Below are 24,598 nucleotides of genomic sequence, written 5' to 3' on the forward strand. Positions count from 1 at the left end.
TATACCATGAAGTTTCATAAAAGTCTCCCATCCTAAAATTGACCAGGACCAATCCTGCTTATATTTTCAAGTTCAATCAAATTACATTTATCAAAGCTTTAATTAAAAGCCTATTTTGCTTCCTGGATTTGTGGTCCTGGAGAAGAATATGTATGTCTCCATGCCTATGAAGATTCTCAGTCATCCAGATCATGGTTGTCCCAATGGTGCTTTTTTTTTTTCAAGATGCAACTGGACTTTGTGGTTTTTTCTTTGAAGAAGTCCAAGAAGCTTCTTCAGTTCCAGCTGGGTGGTGGGGAATGGAAGGATTTATTTGCAAAGAGTAGAAATCCTTCCATTCCCCACCATCCAGTCAGAGCTGAAGAAGCTTCTTTGGATGAGAAGCGAAACGTCTTCGAAGAAAAACCAGAAAATCCAGTAGCCTCTTGAAAAAGCACCTTTGGGATATTCTCCCTTCAGTTAGGCACACCTATGCTATTCTTCTAAGAACCAAAAGAAGGCATGTCTTCTCTTATAGGTTTTACAAAAGAAGCTTCAAGCAACTGCAAGAAGGACCACAGGCCAAGTAAAGCATTTACCTCAAACTGGGGCCAGTTCATAGACATGCCAGGTCCATGATTAGCTCTGAACCACCTTAGATCTTCAACAGCATCCGCTGTTTTGATGCTCTGCTCCATGTCACGATAAATATTTGTATAGCTGCAAGAAGAGCATTTTTACAAATCGTTACAGATCCAGTTGGAAGAATGAAGGCAATCTTTAGTTTGCCTAAGGATCATTTTACAAAGTTCATATGAATATCTACGAATAAGGAAATCTCCCTATTTTTTTCTAATACCAAATATCTTCCATTTATTGGGGGGGAGGGAATTGAACAAACATGCCAAGCCAAAAATAAAATACATCTAATTAAAATGTTGTTGGAAGCATCAGAAAAAAGTACATTACTGGTTCAATTTGTGTAGCAAATTTACAATTTTAAAGTTCACCAAAGTACACAGGTCATTCATAAGTATCAACAATATGATTATGCAAAGTTATACAATCACTGACAAGAGGGGCACCCGAGGGAATCTGGTTCAACAGCCTTTTTTTCAGCTCTTGTCTTTCGGTTATTTCGTAACCTCAATTGATCTTTCATATTCTAAATAGAAAGCTAAACAGAACTTCTTTAAAGCAGACCTCACAATGACATTCACAGAAATTAGATATATAGAATACACTAGCCCTGATTGTCAAAACTCAATTGTCTATGCATTGCTAACGGATATCTGATGTTATATATGCCTTACAATGTATGAATGTAAAGGATTCCATTTTGTGATGTGCTGGAGTAATCCATCTTTATATGATTTGAGTTTTGCTCTCTCCTAATTGAAAGTTAGAGTACTTGATCATTTCCAGATTCTTGTTACTGAGACCAAGGAAAAGCCTTTTCAGTTTTTCTTTTGCATATTTTTTAATTTTTCACCTCTTGAGGAAAATTACCATAAATTAGCAAACTTAAGCCATTATTTCTTTAGAACAGATGACAGTTCTAATCATTATGCATTGATAATTTTACATACATACATACATACAGATGGCGTGTGGGACCTCGTCGAAACGTCACCAAGATACTCTCAATCTTACATGGCAAAAGACCCGAACACGCCAAGACCTGTATATATCTATATGCAGGTCTTGGCGTGTTTGGGTCTTTTCCCATGTAAGATTGAGAGTATCTTGGCAAGATAATATTACATGGGAAAAGACCCGAACACGCCAAGACCTGCATACCTGTACCCGTGAAAATCTACAAAAACAAATTATATATATATATATATATATATATATATATATATATATATATATATATATATATATATATATATATATGTGTGTGTGTGTGTGTGTGTGTGTGTGTATGTATATGTATATGTATATGTATACACACACACACACACACAAATGTGTGTGTGTATGTGATTTGTTAAAGCTTAGAACTGGCTGCTGATTGCTTGGCCTTATAAGTATTTTCTTATAAAGTTAAGTACAGCAATGTAGTTTTTAAAGTATGTTTATATTGACTTTAATATGCTTACAAAGTAAAATGGTAAGCAGTACAGTGCAAATACTCTAATACTAATATATAGTAGCTCTAGAACTAGGCACGTTTAAAATTCTCTTTTAAGTTTTCATGGCCCATCAAAATAAAGTCAGCGGGCAGTTTTTTTTTTACCAAAGGCACATTCTGGGGAAGGACATTCTGTGTAGGTGGCCATCACATGGATTTTCTCAATGGGTGCCTAAATAGGGCCCCTGATCTCATTTTAGAAGCCAGGCAGTTTGATAGAGCAGCGTAGGTGATCCAGCAAAACTGCAGTTTAGGGCTTTAAAAACAAAGAGCTGGCCAGAAGCACAGCAGGTACCAAATGTACAGTGTATTCTTGACAAGTACGGTTAATGTTCAGCTGCATTTGGGAGGGTGGGGGGAAACTGGTGCTTCAAAACCATTTTTGTCAAAAAAGAATGCTACTTCTATCGTGCAGCACCCTGCACTTTAATTCTTACCTTGAAACGGTAGACAAGTCAAGATGTTTCTGAACTTCGAGCAACACTTCTCGGAAGAAACGCAGACGTTTTTCCTCAAACTGTTGGCACTGTTCAAAAACCTGCTCCATGTTTTCCATATACTGAGGGGTAGTACTGTCCAGCTCCTTAAGAGACTTTTCATACTTTTCTTTGGTCTTTAAAAGTTAAGGGTATCAAGTTGTCAATATGGATATATAATTTTCCAATGGCTATATAATTTGACAATGATATTTTCGTTATTCATCACTCTGCTAAACAAATAATTTCCTCAACACTGTCCAACTATTTACTAAGTCTGTATTCCTATTACTATTACTTCTCCCATCCTTCCTATCCACTCATCTCCTCCCACTTATGACTGTATGACTGTAACCTTGTCGCTTGTATCCTAATGATTTTTACTGACTGTTTCCTAGTACGATTTGATTGCTTATTGTGCCCTATGACTATTATTAAGTGTTGTACCTGTTCCGACCCAAACCCTTGTCCAATAAAATCAACACGAACCAAAAGAAACAGAAATGATTTTAATGATTTACTAATTTCATGATTTTAATGATTTACTAATTTCATGATTTTAATGATTTACTAATTTCATGATTTTAATGATTTACTAATTTCATGATTTTAATGATTTACGAATGATTTTAAAGATTCTTATGAATCCCCGGTTAAAAGGCTGCTGCAAACTAATTAACTTTGATAAGCACGAGCCTCGCCAAAACTGTGCCAGGCTGCCAAGAATAACAGATAACGTTACATAGAAATATTTTACAACACAAGAATCTTCAAATACCAACTAAGATACTGCAATGTCCACAAGGCTCGAGTTTCAAAATGTTTTTGCTTCCTGCAAAGAACATCCGATTCCCAGCTGGCTTTTATCTTCTTGAAGAAGGGGCCATTACCTTGCAGCCTTACTCCTGAGTCGCCCGTGCTGCTGCAGCTACTCTTTCCTGCGAGCAGCCCTGTGCTCACGCGCACTTGGCACAGGCTCCTCGGGAACCTCCTCATCACTGCTGCCAGCCCCCACAATATCTGAAGGCAGCAATCCACTCCCTAATGGTCCTGGCCCCTCATCTGAGTCCTTGCTCTCCTCAGCCGTCTCTAAGCGGGTGACAGAGTCAGCTTATTGCCCCCAACAATTTGGGTCCTCATTTTACCGACCTCGGAAAGATGGAAGGCTGAGTCAACCTTGAGCCTGGTGAGATTTGAATTGCCAAATTGCAGGCAGCCGGCAGTCAGCAGTATTGCAGGCTTCTTCTGCTGACTGCCGGCTGCCTGCTTGTGTGACTCTACCAGGGAAGTTGCAATTGATTTTCATACGGCCTGGGATGTCCATTGCCAAGTAGCTGTATCACAATCACATGACCGGTGGTGGTGGTGTTGGGATCACCAGAACAAGGTTTTAAGTACCCCTTGTTCAGCAATGCTTGTTCAGGGCTGTCATAACTTTGAATGGTCGCTCATTAACTGAGGACTATCTGTAAGTTAAACAGTGCTCTAACTAAACTAGAAGATAGACTGACATTGGCTTTTGATCTTGTTGAACTGCAGTGATTCACTTAACAACTGTGGCAAGAAAAGTTGTAATTAGGGCAAAATTCACTCAATAAATGTTTCCCTTAGTGACAAAAATTTTGGGCTGAATTGTGGTCCTAAGTTGAGGACTACCTGTATATAACATTTCACTGCATCTTCAAGTTGTAACAAGTTTTCAGTCTGTTTGCAACAATTAACTGCTTTATACTGTTCAGGTTAAGTCATCTATTCTCTCTCTCTCTCTTCTCACATGTCTGTGCAAACACCCATCAAGTGTACAATAACTGAACATGCATGCAACAGCGTTAAGATAAGTGAAATACGGTCCTTTTAGCTTTCCCTGGGATTCATTCATCTTTATTTATGAATCAAAGGTTAGGCACATTTACTATCAAAGGCTTACAAATTCAGCATGACAGAAGTAACATACAGTTTTCATTAGAAACAAAGATTGTGATGCTTTCAAGAATTCATACCATTTACCTTAAGCACATCCTGTTTACTTTTATCAATTTTATCCTGCAATTTCTTTAGTTGTTCTGGATTCAGCGCTGGGTCTGCTTTGCTATTAGCCTCTCTGGATATGGCAATTTTTTCTTCTTTGCATGCTGTATGATGTGCTTTCTTGGAAGCTTCCACCTATGGAAGAGGCGTTTTAACATATGTAAAAACCACACCACCACTACCACCACCCATAGCAAGTTTCAAGGTAAATACTGTTACAATTAGAGGAAACGTATCTTGGAAATGATTACAGTGTTTTAGAACTTGTTGATCATAAAGTCACAACCTTGAGAAAATGATGCTTATAAGGAAATTTAGAAGTAACAGAACCTCTGCCAGAACCTCAAATCACCTCTTCTCACATGGAAGCAATGCTTTTCATGCAACCTGTGCAAGATCCTCCCACCCCTGATTGCTATACTAACGTCTTAAAGAAGACTCTGTAGAGCAAGGGTGTCAAATTGAAGACCTGTGAGCTGCATCCAGCCCACGGAGTGCTTAGATCTGGCCTGCGTGGCTAACCTGGAAACAGTGAAGGCCGGCCCGCAGTGCCTCTGCCAGCAAAAATGGAGTCTGAGGAGGCACTCCGCGTGGCCCTCCCGGGCTCCATTTTCAGCCACGATGGCCTCCTGTAGCCCTCTGCCAATGAAAATGGAGCCAGTTACATTGAGCTGGCCACGCTCCCCCTCGTGGCCCTGAATAAAATTGAGTTTGACACCCCTGCTGCAGAGGAAAACTTTCTATAGAATAAGTAGTGTTACTGACTTTATATTAACATTCACAGCTTCCTTGGTTTATTAATCCTGATTTTATTAGCACGTTTTATGGTATGATGCCTTATCTCAGTGATGGCTAACCTATGACACGCGTGTCACTCGTGACATGCCGAGGCACTTTGACTGACACGCCTGTTGCGTGTGGGGAAAACCTGCACATTTAGAGGCTGCCTGTGCTCTGCTCCAATCCCTGCTCCCTGCTTGTTGCGTGGAGGCGTGGTGTCACCGCTGCCGTGAGATCTTTGCAGCAGAGAACCAGTTTTAACCGCCATAAACTGAGGTTTGTCAGTTTCATTACCTCAGGAACGCTACAGGAGGAAAGGAGATCCATGAGGTTCACAGCCCTGTAAGGTGGCCTTCCGATCCCCACATCCTGCACCTGCAGCCCTGAGACCAGGGAGACGAGTTTCACAGCCCTGTGTGATCACCCCAGTCCAGTCCGTCATAAACCAAATTATTGATATTTCTTGAAGTGACACACGACCCGAGGAAGGCTACACTTTTTCCCGATTTTCGACACATCAAGCTGAAAAGGTTAGCCATCACTGCCTTATCTTGTCTATGGAGATTCTCAGTCATCCAGGTCTCAAAGGTGCGTTTTGTTTTTCTTCAAAAGGCAACTGGACTGGGTTGTGTTTTTTTTGAGGAAGATGTTTAGTTATTTCTTTAATAAATAGATTCTTCCCAGACCAACAGCTTCTACACTGGAATCAGTTCAGCCCCACTTGTTTGAGTGGAAAACAAACAAACCATACTTGGAGACAACCCAGGCAGCCCAAAAGCAGAAAAACAGGGATTGTTTTGATTAAGATGACTGGGAAAGAGAGTTTAGACTACTCACCTCTTTTAGTTTTTTAGCCCATGGTTTTTGAGCCTTTCTAAAACCGTCTTCCGCTTCCTTGGTCTCCTTAAATCCACCTATCATTTGCTTGTGAAAGGAGTCCTTCTGCCAGTTCTTTATCTTCTCGAAATCCTCATTCATTAGAGCGCTTTTTACTTCTAGGTGTAATTCGCTTACTTTTTCCGCTTCAGACATAAATGCATGCCAAGCCCTTTCAACGGTCCCATACTGTGGTCCTGCATGCAATGGAAAAAATGATATATCTGCTAAATGCACTTGCATATACACACACGTTAGAAAAACATGTTACTTTTCTTACTGTCCCCAAATTACCTTAAGCTGAACAGGAAAGGGAATGGCCAAATGACGAAGGGTTTTGTTCTTTTTGGCAGAGAAAGTGTGGAGAGATAGTGGCACAATGTACAAAATTATATAATGATTATATAATGACTATACAAAGATTATATAATGACTATGACCAATTGTAAATATCCTGCCCTCAAAGTGAAGTTGCAATTTTAGGTATCTTAGATCAGGGCTCTCCAACCTTGGCAACTTTAAGACTTGTGGACTTTAGCTCCCAGAATTCCTCAGCCAGCTTCACTGGAATTCTGGGAGTTAAAGTCCACAATTCTTAAAGTTGCCAAGGTTGGAGACCACGTCTTAGATGAAACTGTATCTGAATCCATTTCCTTCTGGCTTCCATATGCAACTTGCTTTGTTTGCCTTGATTGGTGAGCCCAGAAAGATTATGACCATATGCAGGATTCAGAAGACTATAGTATTCTTCTTAATGTACTGGGATGATGACAAGAGTACTATGCTTATCATAAAATTCTGAGCTAGATCAGGCAGCAAAATATGGAAGTCTCAATATGCTCAGGGTGACTCTGTCTCACAGAGACAGAAGGTGGCCAAACACCAAAGAGTAGTTCAGTTCACAGAACACGTTAACTATGATTTGTTGAACAAGTAATGAATTAGAAGCAAAGCTCTAGAGTCAGCCACACTACCAAGGATTATCCACAACCAAAGACAAGATACAGAAGGAGGAAAGAAACAATGTACGGTAATCTACAAAATCGACTGTCACCATTGTAACCAATTCTACCTGGGACAAACATCACATCAATTAAAAACCAGGGTCCCTATATCACCAGATGTTGGGCTTGGACAACCTTGAACTACGCCGCCTATGGTTAGATTTAAGCGTAGCACACAAAATTATCTGCTGCAATGTCCTACCAGTCAATGACTACTTCAGCTCCAACCACAACAATACAAGAGCACACAACAGACACAAACTCAATGTAAACCACTTCAAACTGGATTGCAGAAAGTACAACTTCAGCAACAGAGTGGTCAATGCCTGGAATGCACTACCTGACTCTGTTGTTACATCCTCTAACCCCACCATTCCTTTAACCTTAAACTATCCACTATTGACCTCACCCCATTCCTAAGAGGTCTGTAAGGGGCGTGCATAAGTGCACAATCGTGCCTACTGTCCCTGTCCTATTGTCCCATTTATTTGTACCTATTTCCTGTATTCTTACTCATGTTTATATTTATACCTATGATCTTGTAAGAGATTGACAAATCAAATCAAATCAATAAATAAAACACCAGCTGGTGGTCAAACGCCATGATCTCAAATCCTCCTATCTCTACCCACATCGACGCCAAACAGCACCAGTTCGATTAGAGCAACACAAAAAATCACTGGCCACCCTACCACCCACCATGCTTGTGGGTTCATCGAAGCCAGGCACTCCGCAAGCAATTCCATCATGTCTATGAACTCCTCAGAATCCAAATAACTGCACAGCCATCCAGAGACAGCACTGACCCTCAACCATACCACGCAACTCCCCCCCCCCCCACAGCACCTTCCAACAACCCTGACCTAATGTAACCTATCACAGGACTCTCACTGATGACTCACAGCTGACCCATCACAACACCCTCACTTGACATACCCACACCTGAAGCCCTTATAAACAGAACAACACTGACACTGACACCCCTCAACTCCGCTGAAGATGTTACCTAGCCTGGTAATGAAACATATGGAAACCAACCCACAAACTCGGAGGATGCACCTTCACCCTCATCCTACACCAGAGCTACAGATATCTGTCATTATTGCAAATCTTGAACTGTTTTTCCTTCTTAGGATTTCCATCCATGAATTCCTTTCTAGGCTTGCTCTTAATTTGTTGAAATCAGCACTCTTAAGGTTTAAAATACTAGCGAGATTGGTTCAGTTATCTGTAGTTGCATTACGGTGTAGTTGCATTACAAGTATGACATGAACGCTTTCCTCCAATGACACCCTTCTTAGGATTTCCATCCATGAATTCCTTTCTAGGCTTGCTCTTAATTTGTTGAAATCAGCACTCTTAAGGTTTAAAATACTAGTGAGATTGGTTCAGTTATCTGTAGTTGCATTACGGTGTAGTTGCATTACAAGTATGACATGAACGCTTTCCTCCAATGTCCTGTAACTTCTACACCCTTAACTCTGTGTGTGTGTGTGTGTGTGTGTGTGTGTGTGTGTGAGAGAGAGAGAGAGAGAGAGAGAGAGAGAGAGAGAGAGAGAGAGAGAACGAACTATTAAACAGTGGAACATTTTGGCTCCCAAAATTGTAGGTGCTGCATAGCTGGAGGTTTTCAATAAAAGATTGGACAACCATTTGTCAAAGGTCTCCTGTCTTGAGCAAAGGGTTGGACTAAAAGACCTCAAATGTCCCTCCCAACACTATGGTTCTACGTGATAGAAATGGAAATAATAAGAGTGCAGAACTAGGCTATTCGGAGAATCAATGATGTAATCTTGGGTGAAAATTGGCAGGAAAGGAACAACTGTATTGTTAACAAATTAGTGTGAAAGGGGACCAATTGAAAAAAGTAAGCTATCTTGTTAGAAGGTACAGTAGTAAAAAAAAAACACCTAAATAAAGGAACTGCTAAATATTCACCCAAAAGAACTGAATCAAGATACCTTCTGTGTAATCCCAAATATGAGAATTGTCCAGGCACATACCTGGCTCAATACAGCAAACTGAAATCAATGCAAAAGTAAACGCTGTACAATATGTAAAGTCTGTTATGAAACTATATTTCTTAAAATAATTTTTAAAAAACAGATTTTCGGCATAAATATATATTCCACTGATGGTTTCTCTGAAGTATTATCAAGATGTTATTTGTATTTCTTTGTCATTTATTACCTCCACAAATGGAGTGCAAAGATCTAAAAGGATCCATGTAGGATTAAGGATTAAAATGGTTAAGCAAACATTTGCAAAATTTTCTGTTTTATTTACTTTTTTAAAAGCCTTCGTACAAATCAGCTTCCAGGTCATTTGATAAAAATTGTAACTGTATTCCCTGAAGCTTGACTCCTGCAAATGTCACTGATGTATCCAGGATGATATTTTTTTTGGAAATGGAAATGAAAATGGTTTGCCTGCACCTTCTTTGGGGATGGGTTTTCCACTTCTGAGCCAAATTTAAATCCTAGTATTTCTTTTTATATATCAGATGATCCCTCCACTCCCTGCCTTGAATGCAGCTGAACCTTATCTAGTCTGGCCCAGGTGTAAATTGTAAATCTGAAAAGATTCCTATAAAATACAAATAAGCAATAAAGTAGCTACTTGAACTCTTCCCATTTGGATCTAGTTGTTCACACCCGACAAATATCAACAACACATCTACAGCCCTGTGTTCTATGGATATGTCCACTCATATACTAACCCTATACTGGTTAATTTCCAAGCCCAAACAAGGTTGGCTAAATACTGTCACAAGAAGTATGCAAAATGTTTGAATTCGAAACTAGCCATTTTGATTGTTTTTTGTCAGAGTAACTTGGTCTACCCGATTATGGGATGGAACATACTGCTTCCACAGAAGCAGTGTGCTCCATCCCATAATTGGATAGACCAAGTTGCCCTGACAAAAAAACCTTTCCCCTGCTATAGCTGACAAAGTGGGGAAAGCCTGTGGCTTAGAAGTTAATACATCTACCTAATATGCAAGTAGCCTGGGTTCAAATCCCAGAAGGGTATGGCTAGCTGATGAGAGCTAAATAGCTTGAAACAGATCTATACTAGTCTCCCTTTATTTCTTTGCCTGTAAAACATAAATTTAGCCATTTTGATCTAAGCGGAAAGCGTTCTTGTGGTCTTTCAATCTTTCTAGAAAAGTTCCAAAGAAGAAACAAACTGCTTAAAATTTAAAATACCTCCCAGTTTGATAAAACAGTGCTTGGAACACCTATTTTCTGTAGTCAAAAGAGGTCCAAAAGATATGCCCAAGTATGATCATGTTTACCTTTTTCTACAAGTTGTCTCCATCGTTTTGCCCATTCGGTTAACTGTTGAGCATAACCCTTCTCTATTCTTGCACGCTCATGAATACAGTTCATAAGATCACCACAAAGTCTATATCCATCATCGATGCGCCTCACTGTCCGCTTGTAATTTCCAACCTATCAAAAGGATAAAACGTTTACAAATGCATCTTGCAATGTCAAAACTAGTTTCCAATTTGGTGAAAACCAACCAAACGCGTTTCAGCTGGAATCAAATTGTCTTCATTTCTTTTTAACGTACATGATTGAACTTCCATTTTACCCAACTCGGAAGGATGGAAGGATGAATCGCTTGTGGTTCACCGGCAGCCTGTGCAGATGGCAGAGGAATCAGACAGTGGGGAAGAACGGGGATCAGACCGGGAGTCTGGCAAGGACTCGGACGAGGGTCCTGTGTCCGATGCAGAGATGGGGCCAGGACCATCTGGGAGTGGGGTGCTGACTCCAGAGCCTTCGGAGTCTGGCAGCAGTGAGGCAGAAGAACAAGGGGAGCCTGTTCCCAGTGCACGTGTGCACAGAGCTGCTAGAAGGCGAGAGCAGCTGGGGAAAAAAGGGCGACTCGGGAATAAGGCTGGGAGGTGATTGCCCCTCCCATAAGGTGTACAGGACAGGCAAAGATGACGAAACCTTTGCAGGAAGCAAAGTTGTTCGTTTGGTTCAGATTCATTCTTGAAGCTCTTTGTACTTCGATTGGTTTTTTTCCTAGTTCATTTGATACTTCTGTTATTGGCAGCACTTCACAGGAAAGAAAGGTGGGTGCTTATCTCGAGGGACTGTTTGAGATTAATTCCGGCTGGGAATGAAACAATTTCCAGCGTTGCAATAAAATTAGACTTGTTTTTAAAATAAGCGTGTGCATAATTACGGTCTAGGAAGCCTTGGTGAGAACAGAATCAACCTTGAGCCCGGTGGGATTTGAACTGCCAAATTGCAGGCAGCCTGCAGTCAGCAGAAGTGGCCTGCAGTACTGCACTCTAACCACTGCGCCCCTATACTCATTCTGCCTTAGGCATGAAAGCCGGTGAGGAAAAGCTGGCTGGGTGACTTTGACCCAGTCACTCTCAGTTGTAAAGCACTCTTTTTGAAGTAATTGTAATTTCAGTTGATCATTAAATGATCGATCATAAATCAGGGACTATCTGTAGCAGCAATTAATTTTTTATCACATTTCTGAAAAGACACTCCCCCAATCATTGAATTTGTTTTACAGTACAGCTGTGTTCCTGTTTCAGGTTCAGAACGCTGCAAACATTTTGAGCTCACAATGTTTTACACAACCCGCCGATCAACATTCTCTTTCAGACACGCTTAAACAAAATTATAATTACCTCCCAAAAGCTACCACTAAAAACCTCAACAGAATCCTCATAAGAGCCAGACATCTCAAGCCACCTTGTCTCAATCCAGTGTCCGTAAATCCTGGTTCTTCAAATTCTGCAAATTAAAAACAAAAACATGGTTTAATAAGAAACACATTTTCTCTCGTTTCTTTACACACACAAAAAAATACAATTTGATCTCTCTTTTATCCTGCCAAACATGGCCTTATAAAATCCTGGTGACTGCTAACACCAATAAAATATTAAAGGGCAACTATACATTTAATGTTAAAACTGAAAAAAAAAAAACCATATGTCAAAGTCATGTTGCATCAGAATAGCAGAGCTCTTGATGAGATCTTACAGTACAGCAGCTATCATAAATTTGGCTAGTCAGAAAACTGGAATTGAATTTTTCTGATGCAACCCCTTTGATCTCTCTTAATGACATCAGCTATGGCAAAGCCTGGGCATAACTGGCGCTTTCCTGAATATTTTTCAGCGGACATGAACTGTGACATTCTGCCCCAAGAATCCATTCTAACAGTTTCATTCTTGAGAAATGATGAGAGAGACTAATTGAAACAACAATTATGTCTCAGAAAACTGCAGAGGAATCAACAGCCGCAATGTGTACGTGTTTCTTCCATGACATAAAATTGCACTCTGAGATCTGCTGACACATACAAATGTCTACTTAGCTTCTAACTTAACATAAAGCTGACTAATCACTCCAGAGCTTCAGCAGGATAAAAAGAAAAGCTTAATCTTAATTGCAAGTTTAACTTGCAATATAAACAATCTTAAGAGTCACTCTTTTGACTCTTTGTACTTATTTTTGCCTTGAAATACAGCTTTTGTTGATCGAATCTAAACACCCAATAGCTAAGATTCATCAGAAATTTCTTGCCCATTCCAATCTTCATACTATTAATTTATGTCCAATAACAAACACTGTCCTTGGTAATCTTGTTTTAAGCTATATAATAGTCTCTATAGGCATGAATTGCATTTTTTAAAATTTTGATTACCTAAGCGTATTTGGGGAATACATGACTAAAATAACTGGGATTTATTTGGGCTTCAAGACCACTCTTTTCTAGCACTATATTTCTTCTACAATAGTGCCAATTCTACATTTCTTCCCTTGACCAATCCCTGTTATTTCATTTGCCTCAAAAGAACTATTGATTTTGTATATTGTGGTTTTGTTTGTTTTGTATATTGTGCCGTGCCTCTCCTGAATTTGTTCAGGAGGTACAAAGGCAGGCCAAACACCCTCACTTTGTTCTAGTGAACTAGGTAGAAATTAATAAAAAAGGGGGAAAGGAAGTGGGGATGCTGAGTTGGCAGAGAGAGTTTTTAAAAAGGGAGAGGGGGGAACCATGGGATGAGGAAGAAAGAGAAACCTAATAGGGAGGATGTGCTGGCTGGCAAATTTAAGATGGATTTAGGCAACACGAGCCGCTGAAAATCTATAAAATCTGTAAGAGACTGGCAATGCTGCCTCCTGGGATGAAATGAATATTGGCATTGTTGCTTTTAAGAGCAGCTTAGAAGACTCTTGAGGAAGAGCGAGGTACAATAAGATGTTCACTGAATGTTTTCCTCTTCTTAAAATATTTATTGGGAATTAAAGGTAGAAACTACAAGTGCTTTATGACCTCTGTGATACTTTTGTAAGACTCTTGAGGAAGAGCGAGTAAGAGCAATGGACAGTAAGATGTTCACTGAATACTCTTCTCTCCTTCCAAAAGGAGAGAAGCAGGCAATCCAGAGAATTGTTCTGAATGAAAGTGAGGCCAGATGTGGAACAAAATCTACCTCGTGCAGAGGGTTCTGGGGGGGATCAGAAGACTGAGATAGGAGATACCCAGTTCAACGTGCCAGAGATTGGCCTGAAAGAGACATGTTTGTTAAACTGAAAGACAAAAAGAAAAGTATAAAAAATGGAAAGGGGGCACATAACTGAGGCAGCATACCAGCAGGTAGCCCGAATCTGCAAAGATGAAGTCAGGAAAGCTAAGGCCTGGAGAGAATTAAGAGTTGCAACAAATGTCAAAAATAATAATTAAAAAAGTTTCTTTCAACGTGTAAAAATCAAGAAACACGTCAAGGGGAAAAAAATGAGTCTGCTAATGGGAGAAAATGATAAGGAGGTGAAAGCGAGAAAGGAGAACTGCTTAATTCATTCTTTGCATCTGACTGTACACAAAAGGAAAAAAAAACAGCCCCCAAAATGTGGGATAGACAGCTACCAGCTATCACTACCAGATGGATTCGCAACTGGCTGACAAACCACATTCAACATGTAGTCCTCAATGGGACTATATTTACACAGAGGAAAGTTAGCAATGCGGTACCCAAAGTTCTGTCTTAGGCCCAGTGTTCTTCCAACATCTTCAGTTTAGATCAGGGGTGTCAAACTCAAGGGGTGGATCCGGCCCACGGGGTGCTTAGATGTGGCCCACAGGACTGCCCTGGATTAGCCTGCAGTGCTTCTGCTAGCAAAAACGGAGCTCAGGAGGGCTCGGTTCAGCTCTCCCAAGCTCCATTTTCGCTGGTAGAGGGTTGCAAGAGTCTGTTGCAGTCGAAACGGAGCTCGGGAGCCCGTTTTCGCTAGAAGAGCACTTGGGCCACCACAGGTGCCCCTGATACGAGTGATGTTGAGCTGGCCACACTCACCCTGGCCATGCCCCCCCCCACCCCCCCAAGGTCAAACACAACTGTCATGTGGCCCTCAATAAAATTGAGTTGGACATCCCTGGTTTAGATGAAGAGATAGAAAAAGGCAACTCACCAAATTTGTGGACAACACCATGCTAGGGGAAATAGCCAACACTTTAGAAATTCTTGACAAAGGATCTCGATGGACTTGAACACTGGGCCCTATCCAACAAAATGCAATTCACTGGTGAGAAAAGGCAAGAAAAAACCAATGCACAGATATAGACTAGGCTGGATGTTTGGCTCAACAGTAGTAACTGTAGTAACTGTAAGAGGGTTCTGGGAGTCCCAGCAGACAAGCATTTAAGTATGAGCCAGCAGTGTGCTGCAGCTGCCAAAAAAGCCAATGCAGTCCTAGACTGAATCAACAGAGGAATAATATCAAGATCATGTGAAGTGATAGTACTGCTATAAAAACACCCATGAAATCCTGTGTCTAGTTATATCACCATGATATAAAAAAGATGTTGAGGCTTTAGAAAGAGTGCAGAGAAGAACAAAAAGATGATTTGGGGTCTGAAGGCTAAAACATATGATGAACGGTTGCAGGAACTGAGTATGTCTATTCTAACCAGAAGAAGAATTAGGGATGACATTATCGCACTCTTCACATATTTGAAAGGCTTTCACAAAGAAAAGCAGGACAATCTATTCTCCAAAGCACTGAGGGGAAGACAAGAAGTAATGGATGGAAATTTATCCAAGAGAGATCCAACCCTAAAACTAAAGAGAAATTTCCTGACAGCAAGAACAATTAATCAATGGGACAACTTGACTTCAGAAGTTGTGGATGCTTCATCACTGGAGGTTTTTAAGAAGAAATTGGACAGCCGTTTGTCTGGAATCATATAGAATTATACAATTCAAGACAAATGGGCAGGAGATTGAACTAGAAGATCCCCCAAATCCCTTCCAACTCTGTTATCTTGCAGAGGGAGACCTCAACTTACAACAGTTCCTTTAGGGACTGTTTGAATTTACTAAAAAAAATGACTTACGACCATTTTTTAAAAACATACGGCTGTTGCATCATCCCCATGATCGTGTGATCAAAATCTAAATATTTGACAACTGACTCCTATTTATGACAGTTGTAGTTTCTCAGGGTCATGTGATCACCCTTTCCAACCTTCTGACAAGCGAAGTCAATGGGCAAGTCAGATTAACTTAACAACTGTTAACTGAACTGCAGTGATTCACTTAGCAAGTATGGCAAGAAAGGTCATAAAATGAGGCAAAATTCACTTAACAACTGCCTCAGTTAGCCACAGAAATCTTGGGCTCCATTGTGGTTATAAGTAGAGGACTGCCTGTATTCTGTATATTTGGTTATAGAACAAGACAACCTTGTAGATATCAATTGCAAAGTCATTGCTAATGAAATACTGTGCTGAAGCTGTTCAGTAGGATAGGTACACCCAATGATATGCTAACAGATCAGGCGCCAAATTTCTGCTCTGCATTGCTGAACAACTTTGATATGGTAAAGGAAAGGTAGACCAAGAAAGATGCATATCCAGAGAATTTCACTACTTTTTCATGCCAAGGAAAAATATGCACGATCTGAAGTCATACACGGTACTACAGAAGGAAAATGGAGATGATAGAAGACAAACAAAATCATTAGTATGATATTAAGGTCCAGAATAAAACCCAGCAAGATTTTCAACCCATTATTTAAATAAGAGGGAAGTGGCAAAGATAAGATTGAAAAATTGCAAACAGAATGGTTGAAAATGAAAATAAATTGAAGAGTCCAAAAGATTATAAGATTTTTAATCCTGCATGATATGTATTTAAGCATATCTTAAAATCCATTATATCATGTTTAAAAATATATTTGTACAAATCATGTAAAGCTTTTCGTTTTACTTTTACATTAATGATAAAACCATACACATTTTTTTGAAACAGAGAAGTCAAAGCATTTCTATTAATAAACCACTTTCTCATGGACTAAGAATAAATTAATACTAAAACCTGTTCCCAGCACTAATGCTATGCAATGACTAAATAAAAATAAGCATATTTAGGAAAATATTATGAAGTCATGGCAACACTATTCCACAACAATCTCTGCTTGTATGAGGCAAGTTTTTTAACAAGCAGATAATGAAGCATCAACTTTAAACTAGTAATGAGTCACTTCAGTTTCTTCAAAGATCGTGACTGATTAAAATAAAAACTGTATTTTAACCAGACTTTAATTTCAGGTTTTCACTTAATGTTTTACCACAGCAAAGTACAACGTATTTCATTTGTGATACAATAAAAAGGTAATATTAAAGAGCACAAACAATGTCAAGATTTAAAAGTACCACTTCTACAAACTAAGATGGACAAGACTGAGATTCAGCTTTTAGCTAAACTATTTAATTTTAAAAAATGTCCATCATTACAAATACAAATTAGGTTACTTTTAAGAATTACTCATTTAGTAACTGCTGAATGCTGGATGCTAAAGAATAGTTCTGAAGAAATGAATCAAGTAAAAATTAGAATAGGTGGAGTAGTTCATGTAGTTTTGTTAACTAGGCAGAAATAGTTTGCTATCGTTTCTGAAATGTTTTTGCAACTTCCCAATTCATTCTTTACAGTTGGGATTTTCTGCTCACAGAAGATCTTCTGATCTTTGGAAACACAGCTCAGATATTATCACCGCCCACCAAATCGTTCCTTTCCATGCCTGGAAGAGAGCAAACTCCTCAAGCAAGATGCAGAATCTGGATCTCAGATCCCAGAGTTCTTCATTCCTGCACCCCATTGGAACAATTCCTGTCACCCAACACAGTGGAGCTGATCTTCTCCATTGGGATGCAGAAGCAGAATTCAGATCCCAAAGATTCTGTTTGCCTGGAGAAATAGTGTGTCCTCCGTCACTGGAGGCTTTTAAGAAGACACTGGACAGCCACTTGTCTGGAACAGGATGGGCCTCCTGCTTGAGCAGATGATTGAAATCTGAAGACCTCCAAGATCCCTTCCTATTATTCTGTTATTCTGTTATTTCTAGCAAGGCCAGAAAGGGGCGCGGTGGCTCAGTGGCTAAGAAGCTGAGCTTGTCGATCAGAAAGGTCAGCAGTTCGGTGGTGTGAATCCCTAGCGCCGCGTAATGGAGTGAGCTCCCATTACTTGTCCCAGCTTCTGCCAACTAAGCAGTTCGAAAATGCAAGTAGAAAAAATAGGGTCCACTTTGGTGGGAAGGTAACAGCGTTCCATGTGCCTTTGGCGTTTAGTCATGCCGGCCACATGACCACGGAGACGTCTTCGGGCACTGCTGGCTCTTTGGCTTTGTAACGGAGATGAGCACTGCCCCCTAGAGCCGGAAACGATTAGCACATATGTGGGTGGGGAACCTTTACCTTTACTTACCAATGCCAGATACATCATTGTGGTGATTCTAATGAGACTTATCCATTCCTCACTGTTCCAACAGTGGTGAAAGCCAACTCACATTCTCCTCCAACTCTCATCCAACTGGGGTCAAAGGAGACAAGCCAAATGTCCCCATTCCATAGTTGCACAAAACATGAGCTTTTAAAATAGCTACAAATATTTTGGTTACTTGAATAATTAGAAGTATTTTAAGCTGATTACTGGCCAAATGAGCCTCAGATTTGTGTTGGCCTGCTGTCTAGCAACTTACCCGATTTGTGTCCTAACCCTAGCCCTAACCCTTACTTATCCAATTTGTGTCCTGCATTTAATTTGTACAAAAGGCCCCTTCCTCCTATCTTCTCCACATCAACAACTCTGTGAGGTAGGGTGGTTAAGGGAGTGGGTTCTATAAAGGGCAAATACCATAAAGAAACCATTTTAAATGTATACCAAATTATTAACTCTTCCATTGAAAACCAAGCATCCACATCTTAGGAAATAGTTTTGTTTTGTTTTTAATTAGAGGCAATACAGGTTGTCCTTGACTTACAACCACAATTGAGTCCAACATTTCTGTTGCTAAGTGAGGCAGGTATGAAGTAACTTTTGATTTTACAGCTATTTTTGCCGCAATTGTTAAGTGAACCACTGCACTTATTAAGTGAATCACGCACTTAAAATGGCTTCCGTTATTGACTTTGCTTGTCAGAAACTGGCTGGGAAGGTTACAAATGGTGATCACATGACCCCAGGACAGTGCAGCTGCCATAAACACATACCAGTTGGCAAGCGCCTGAATTTTGATCATGTGACTGTGGAAATGCTACAAGTATTCTAAGTGAGAAAACTGGTTATGTCAGGTTTTTTTTGGTGCTGTGGTAAATTTGAAATCCATTTTCCAAGATGTGAATGCTTGATTTTCAATGGGAGTGTTAATAATTTGCTATACATTTAAAATGGTTTATTTATGGTATAGCATTTCACTTACGCAAATGATTCAAAACCATATTCTCTTTGCACATTTGGTAATTTCTTGTTGATGGCTTAAAATCCTGGTGTCTCAAGATGAAGTCTCTCTTTCTGTAGCATACAACTAGGTTTTTTCCCCCTCCTCTTAATTATTTTTAATGCTTACGTACTGTACTAGATATCTTAACCTCCCTTTTCTAAATATTTTTATTGAAATATTTCTAAAAATAGTACCCTTAGTCTTTGATCCAAGATTATTGCATTTGCTGGTTTCCCTCTTTCTCCCCCCCAAAATATAATATACCCACTTTGGAAAGATGGTTCAAATCCCTGACCATTGTTTTCCGTAGAGATTTGATAACTTTTTTAATGAACATTAAAAATATCATTCATCTAGCTTATAGACTATTGGGAACTCAAAGAAATTAGAGCAGATTTGTTTCCACTCATTAACAATTGATTAGATTTAAAATTATGCGAACAACTGGAATGTAAATAATTAGGTAATTAAAAGAAATATTTCACTAAAACAAATATCCTACAGCACTGCCTAGAGAAAACAAAGTAAACACTATCTCAAGGTTATGCAAACATTCCAAAGATAACTTTGAGGCTCTAAAGGCTTTACTCTTTTGGAATTAAGAGAAATGACTCACTGATCAAATATATCTTACATATGCCAAGGAAGGACATTTCTCCTCCTCAGGTATAAAATATTCAAAACTGTGTGGTTACAAACTTCTCCATTGCTTGTCAAAAGCCAGTTGTAAAACTTGCAAATGGAGATCATGTGACCACAGGATGCCACAACAGCCGTAAACACTCACTGATTGGAAGAGCCTGAGTGTCAGCCATACGGCCACAGGAACACTGCTGTTGTAAATGCGAGGACTGGTCACAAATTTACACATAAATAAGCACATGCATAACGGACACAGCAGAAATATATATAGGTAATCCTCAACTTACAATCATTCGTTTAGTGACCATTCAAATTTACAACAGCACTGAGAAAAGTGATTTACAACTGGCTCTTAGGATCATTACAGCATCTTTACAGTCACAGGATAAAAATTTGGACACTTGGCGACGTGTGTGTGTGTGTGTGTGTGTGTGTGTGTGTTGAATGTAGCATCCCAAGGTCATGTGATCATAATCTGCAACCTTCCCAGCTAACATCCGACAAACGGGGCAAGCAAATTTGCTTAACTGCATGAATCATTTAACAGCTGCAGTTATTTGCTTAATAACCATGGCAAAAACGGAAAAAGGTTGTGACTCCCAACAACTGCCTTGCTTAGCAATAAAAACATTCTGGTCCAATTGTAGTCATAAGTTGAGAACTACCTGTATACAAGTCTTGCCAACCAACCAACTTTACTCTCTCACATTCAGACTGACCTAGAATGACATTGAAATATTTACAGTCCAAAAATAGATGCAAAGGAGGAATAAAACAGTTCTGCTTCCTCCCTGCTGCCTGTCACCTTGTTGCCATCTTCTGCCATTAGTGGACTGATCATTTCCTTGACTTATTGAAAGAAGCTTTTATGATTTTTTGGGCAACATTTGCTAGTTTGAGCTCATTCTGGGCCTTAGCTTTCCTGACTCCTTCTTTACAGATTCGGGCTATTTGTTGGTATTCTGTTTTAGTTCTGGGCCCCTCTTTGTTTTTGTATTTTTAAATATAAATATAAATATAAATATAAGTATAAATATCAATATAAATATATGTATGCATGGTATTCAGCTTTGTTCGGGTATTTTCCCACGTCATTATAGTTGTGCTTTTAAAAGTTGTAGCAACGTTTCGGCAGAATCTCATCTGCCATCATCAGGCTTCTGTATGATGGCAGATGAGATTCTGCCGAAACATTGCTACAACTTTAAAAGCACAACTATAATGACATGGGAAAATACCCGAACAAAGCTGAATACCATACATGTAAGTACCCGCAAAAACTTAAGAAAATGGGCGTTGGTACCTACCTGACACGCCTCTTCTCGTTGAACTGCGTAGAGCATCCAGAGAGTGGGAGGTGCTCTAGTCTTCACTCTTACAGGCTGAGCTATAATTGAGGAACGCTCCTCCTCCTCCTCCACGTGACTCCTCCACGCGTTCCCCAGTTTTACGAAGACGAGAGGACAGGAACAATCCTCTAAACTCAACTATTATACAGAACTCAACTATAAACAAAGAACATCATTGGCCGAAACAGGATTCCCCACCAGACGGACTAATTAGGGTGGGGCTGGATGCTCTACGCAGTTCAACGAGAAGAGGCGTGTCAGGTAGGTACCAACGCCCATTCTCCGTAGAACTGCTGCGAGCATCCAGAGAGTGGGACATACCAAAGTGTGGCTGTCCTACGGGAGGGACTCCGTCTGGTCCGGAATCTCCTCTGGCTCTCTCGCCACTTGCTGAAGGACTCGCCTGCCAAAAGATGCCTCAGCCGAGGCGTAAGCATCGATTTTATAGTGGCGAATAAAGGGAAACGGAGACGCCCAGATGGCTGTTCGACAAATGTCATGAATTGAAGCCTGGGTAGCCCAGGCTACTAAAGTAGCTGCACTCCTGGTAGAGTGAGCGGTTATTCCACTAGGGACCGGAAGGGCTTGGGTGAGATAGGCCTTGGATATGGTAGCTCAAATCCAGCGGCCAACAGTAGACGGGGATACCTTGCAGCCCAGCGTCTTTGGCTGAAAAGACAGGAACAGAGATTCTGACTTCCTGATAGACTGTGTTCGATAGATGTATATACAAAGAGCCCTTCGAACATTGAGGGTGTGCCACTGCCTTTCCCTTTCTCGAAAAGGCTTTGGACAGAAATTAGGTAGGACCAATTCTTGTGCTCTGTGAAATGCCGAGTTGATTTTAGGTAAAAAGGCAGGGTCTGGTCGCAGAACCACCCGATCAGGGTGGAAAATACACAGGTCCTTTCTCACGGATAGAGCTGCTATTTCAGATATCCTTCTCGTCGAAGTTATTGCCACGAGAAACACCACTTTGAAGGTGAGAAACTGAAGTGGCGCCTCCCTGAGAGGCTCAAAGGGAGGTTTAGTTAGTGCCGTAAGGACCTTGTTGAGGTCCCAGGTCGGGTATCTGTGAATCACTGGGGGGCGCAGATTGGAAGCCCCTTTAAGAAAAGCCCTGATTCGAGGGTGGTGAGAAAGTGGACCCGAAGGACCGCCAGCAACTACCGTTGATAGAGCTGCGACCTGTCTTCTCAGAGTGTTGGGGGAGAGGCCCCTGTCTAGGCCGTCTTGTAGGAAACCCAGAATTTGTGCAATTGAGGGGGAGAGCGGATTGAAGGAGGATTTAAGACACCAATTAGAAAAACTATTCCAGGTTGCATTATAAATGCGGGTGGTCGAAGGCCGCCTTGCTGCCAGGATGGTATTGATGACCTGAGCCGACAGGCCCTCCTCTCTCAGTCTTTCCCGCTCAACCTCCAGGCGGCTAACTGGAGCCACTGAGGGTCTGGATGATGAAGAGGACCCTGGGACAGTGAGATCCTGTCTAGTGGAATCCTCCACGGTGGGGCCACAGACAGAGTGGCCCTGCTCAGCCAGTCTGCTTGGACAGGTCAGAGGCGACGATCCTGCTCCTCCTTGAGACATTTGAGACCCCGAGATGTGTTCCGCCCTGATGGATAAGAGATTTACCTCTGCCCACCGACAGAGCCGTTCGGCCTCCCTCATGAGGCGGATGGAATGAGTGCCCCTTTGCCGGTTGATGTGGGCCTTGGTTGTAGTGTTGTCTGTCAAGACTAGCACGTGGCGCCCTCGCACCTGAGGGAGAAAGGTGCGCAAAGCCAGGTATACTGCGTGAAGCTCCAGCCAGTTGATGCTGCAGCGCCTCTCGGCTGCTGACCAAGTTCCTTGAGTTGAAAGAGACTGCAGGTGGGCCCCCCATCCGGAGAGGCTGGCATCTGTCGTGAGAGTAACCCTTTGGGGCTCCTTGAAGAGATGACCCCTGTTGATAGAGGGCCTTGTCCACCATAGGAGGGAGGCGAGGACCCTTGGAGGAACTCTCACCACGAGGCCGGAGTTGCTCCTTCCGGAACGTTGATACGGCAGGAGGAACCACTGCAAAGATCTGGAATGTAAGTGAGCCCATGGGATAATTGATATGCATGAAATTAACTTTCCAAGCAGCTTGGATAAGGCAAGCACAGAGGTCTTTCCAGACCGTCTAATAGCCCTGATAGATGTCTGGATGCTGCTGAACCTCTTGCGAGAAAGGAAAACCTTCTCCTCAACTGAATCAATTATGGCTTCTAAGTGAGCTATGCGGGTGGAAGGGTTGAGTTGACTCTTCTCCCAGTTCACGAGGAAACCGTGAGCCTGAAGTACAGAGAGAGTGGTGCTAGTGTCACTCTTGGCTTGAATTCGGTTGGGGGATACAATAAGAATGTCGTCAAGGTAGCAGTGAATGCGGATAGGAAAGTGTCTGAGGTGGGCCGCCAGGGCTGCTAATACCTTAGTAAATGTCCTCGGGGCTGAAACGAGGCCAAAGGGAAGGGCCACATATTGGAAATGCTGATTGTTGTAGCAGAACCTCAAGTATTTGGAATACGAGGGGCGAATGGGAATATGTAGATATGCCTGGGAAAGGTCAATAGATGTAAGCCAGTCCCCTTTTCTGATACCCTGTAAAATCGACTGAAGGGTATGCATTTTGAACCTATGACGGACAATATAGCGATTGAGCCTCTTTAAATCTAAAATGGGCCTCCAACCCCCGGAATGCTTAGGGACTAAGAAGAGGAGGGAGTAGAACCCCTCTCCCCGCTGTGATGGTGGCACAGGCTGGATTGCCCTAATATCAGAGAGGTGTTTGATAGCGGATATCATGAGGGCCCGTTTGGTCGGGTCTCTGGAGAGAGGAGAAACCATGAAGTGCTCCGGAGGAGCAGCCTGAAACTGGAGAGAGAGAGACCGAATCTTATCGTGTCCCTGACCCATGCATCCGAAGTGGATGTTTCCCACTGGTCGGCAAAATGTCTGAGGCGACCGCCAGTCGGATGAGGGGCTGAAATTCTACCTGGGTCGGCGGGACGCCCTGTTCCCCGAACCCCTGAAGGGCCTCCTGTAACTACCTCCCCTCCTGGTTCTGTCTCCCGAGTCGCCCCGGTCCTGGTAGGCTGACCGGAATGACGGAGGACCCTGGTATCTAGGGGTGAAGGGTGGCTGGAAGGAGGGGCGAAAGGAGCCCCTCCGAAAGGATTGGGACCCTCTGGCTTCCTGTCTACGAAAAAGCGACGGGAGAAACTTCTTCTTATTCCGGCTCTCCATCAGTAATGGACAACAGTTTTCCCCCCGAGATGGGAGCTGAGGCTAATTTGGACTTATTTTTAATGTCGGCCTGCCAGTGCCAGAGCCAAAGTAATCTTCGGGCAGTTACGTGCGAGGAGATGGCCCGGGATGAAAATTTTACAGAATGAAAAGTGGCATCGGCCGCAAATTCCGCCGCAGCCATGAGTTTTGCAATATCCTGCTGGGCCCTAGTGTTTGACGCGGGGACGTGTTGTTTCAACTGTCTGAGCCACCTGATGGAAGAACGAGTGAAAAATGAAGCGGCTGTGGC

The 24,598-nt window shown here is 41.5% G+C and overlaps 1 protein-coding gene across 8 annotated transcripts in view; it reads right to left on the reverse strand.

Annotated features, from left to right (window-relative positions):
• Positions 1-24,598, reverse strand: part of PACSIN2 (protein kinase C and casein kinase substrate in neurons 2) — a 46,968-nt gene that overhangs the window by 11,052 nt on the left and 11,318 nt on the right. For 4 of the 8 annotated variants that reach the window (XM_087969458.1, XM_087969462.1, XM_087969459.1 and 1 more), the window contains exons 2-7: positions 11,947-12,052; positions 10,579-10,735; positions 6,238-6,473; positions 4,600-4,755; positions 2,554-2,729; positions 579-699 (exon numbers count right to left, since the gene is read on the reverse strand). In XM_087969458.1, coding sequence (XP_087825584.1) covers positions 579-699; positions 2,554-2,729; positions 4,600-4,755; positions 6,238-6,473; positions 10,579-10,735; positions 11,947-12,000 — 900 coding nt within the window. In that variant the 5' untranslated portion in view covers positions 12,001-12,052. Of the gene's footprint in view, positions 1-578; positions 700-2,553; positions 2,730-4,599; positions 4,756-6,237; positions 6,474-10,578; positions 10,736-11,946; positions 12,053-14,737; positions 14,827-19,835; positions 19,900-24,598 lie in introns of those variants that run through there. The other 4 variants (XM_087969461.1, XM_087969457.1, XM_087969460.1 and 1 more) reach the window with 2 other exon arrangements.

The sequence above is a fragment of the Notechis scutatus genome, chromosome 6 (assembly GCF_049901735.1).
Source record: "Notechis scutatus isolate UNSWTSFEM ecotype Mainland chromosome 6, rNotScu1.2, whole genome shotgun sequence".
Lineage (NCBI taxonomy): Eukaryota > Metazoa > Chordata > Lepidosauria > Squamata > Elapidae > Notechis > Notechis scutatus.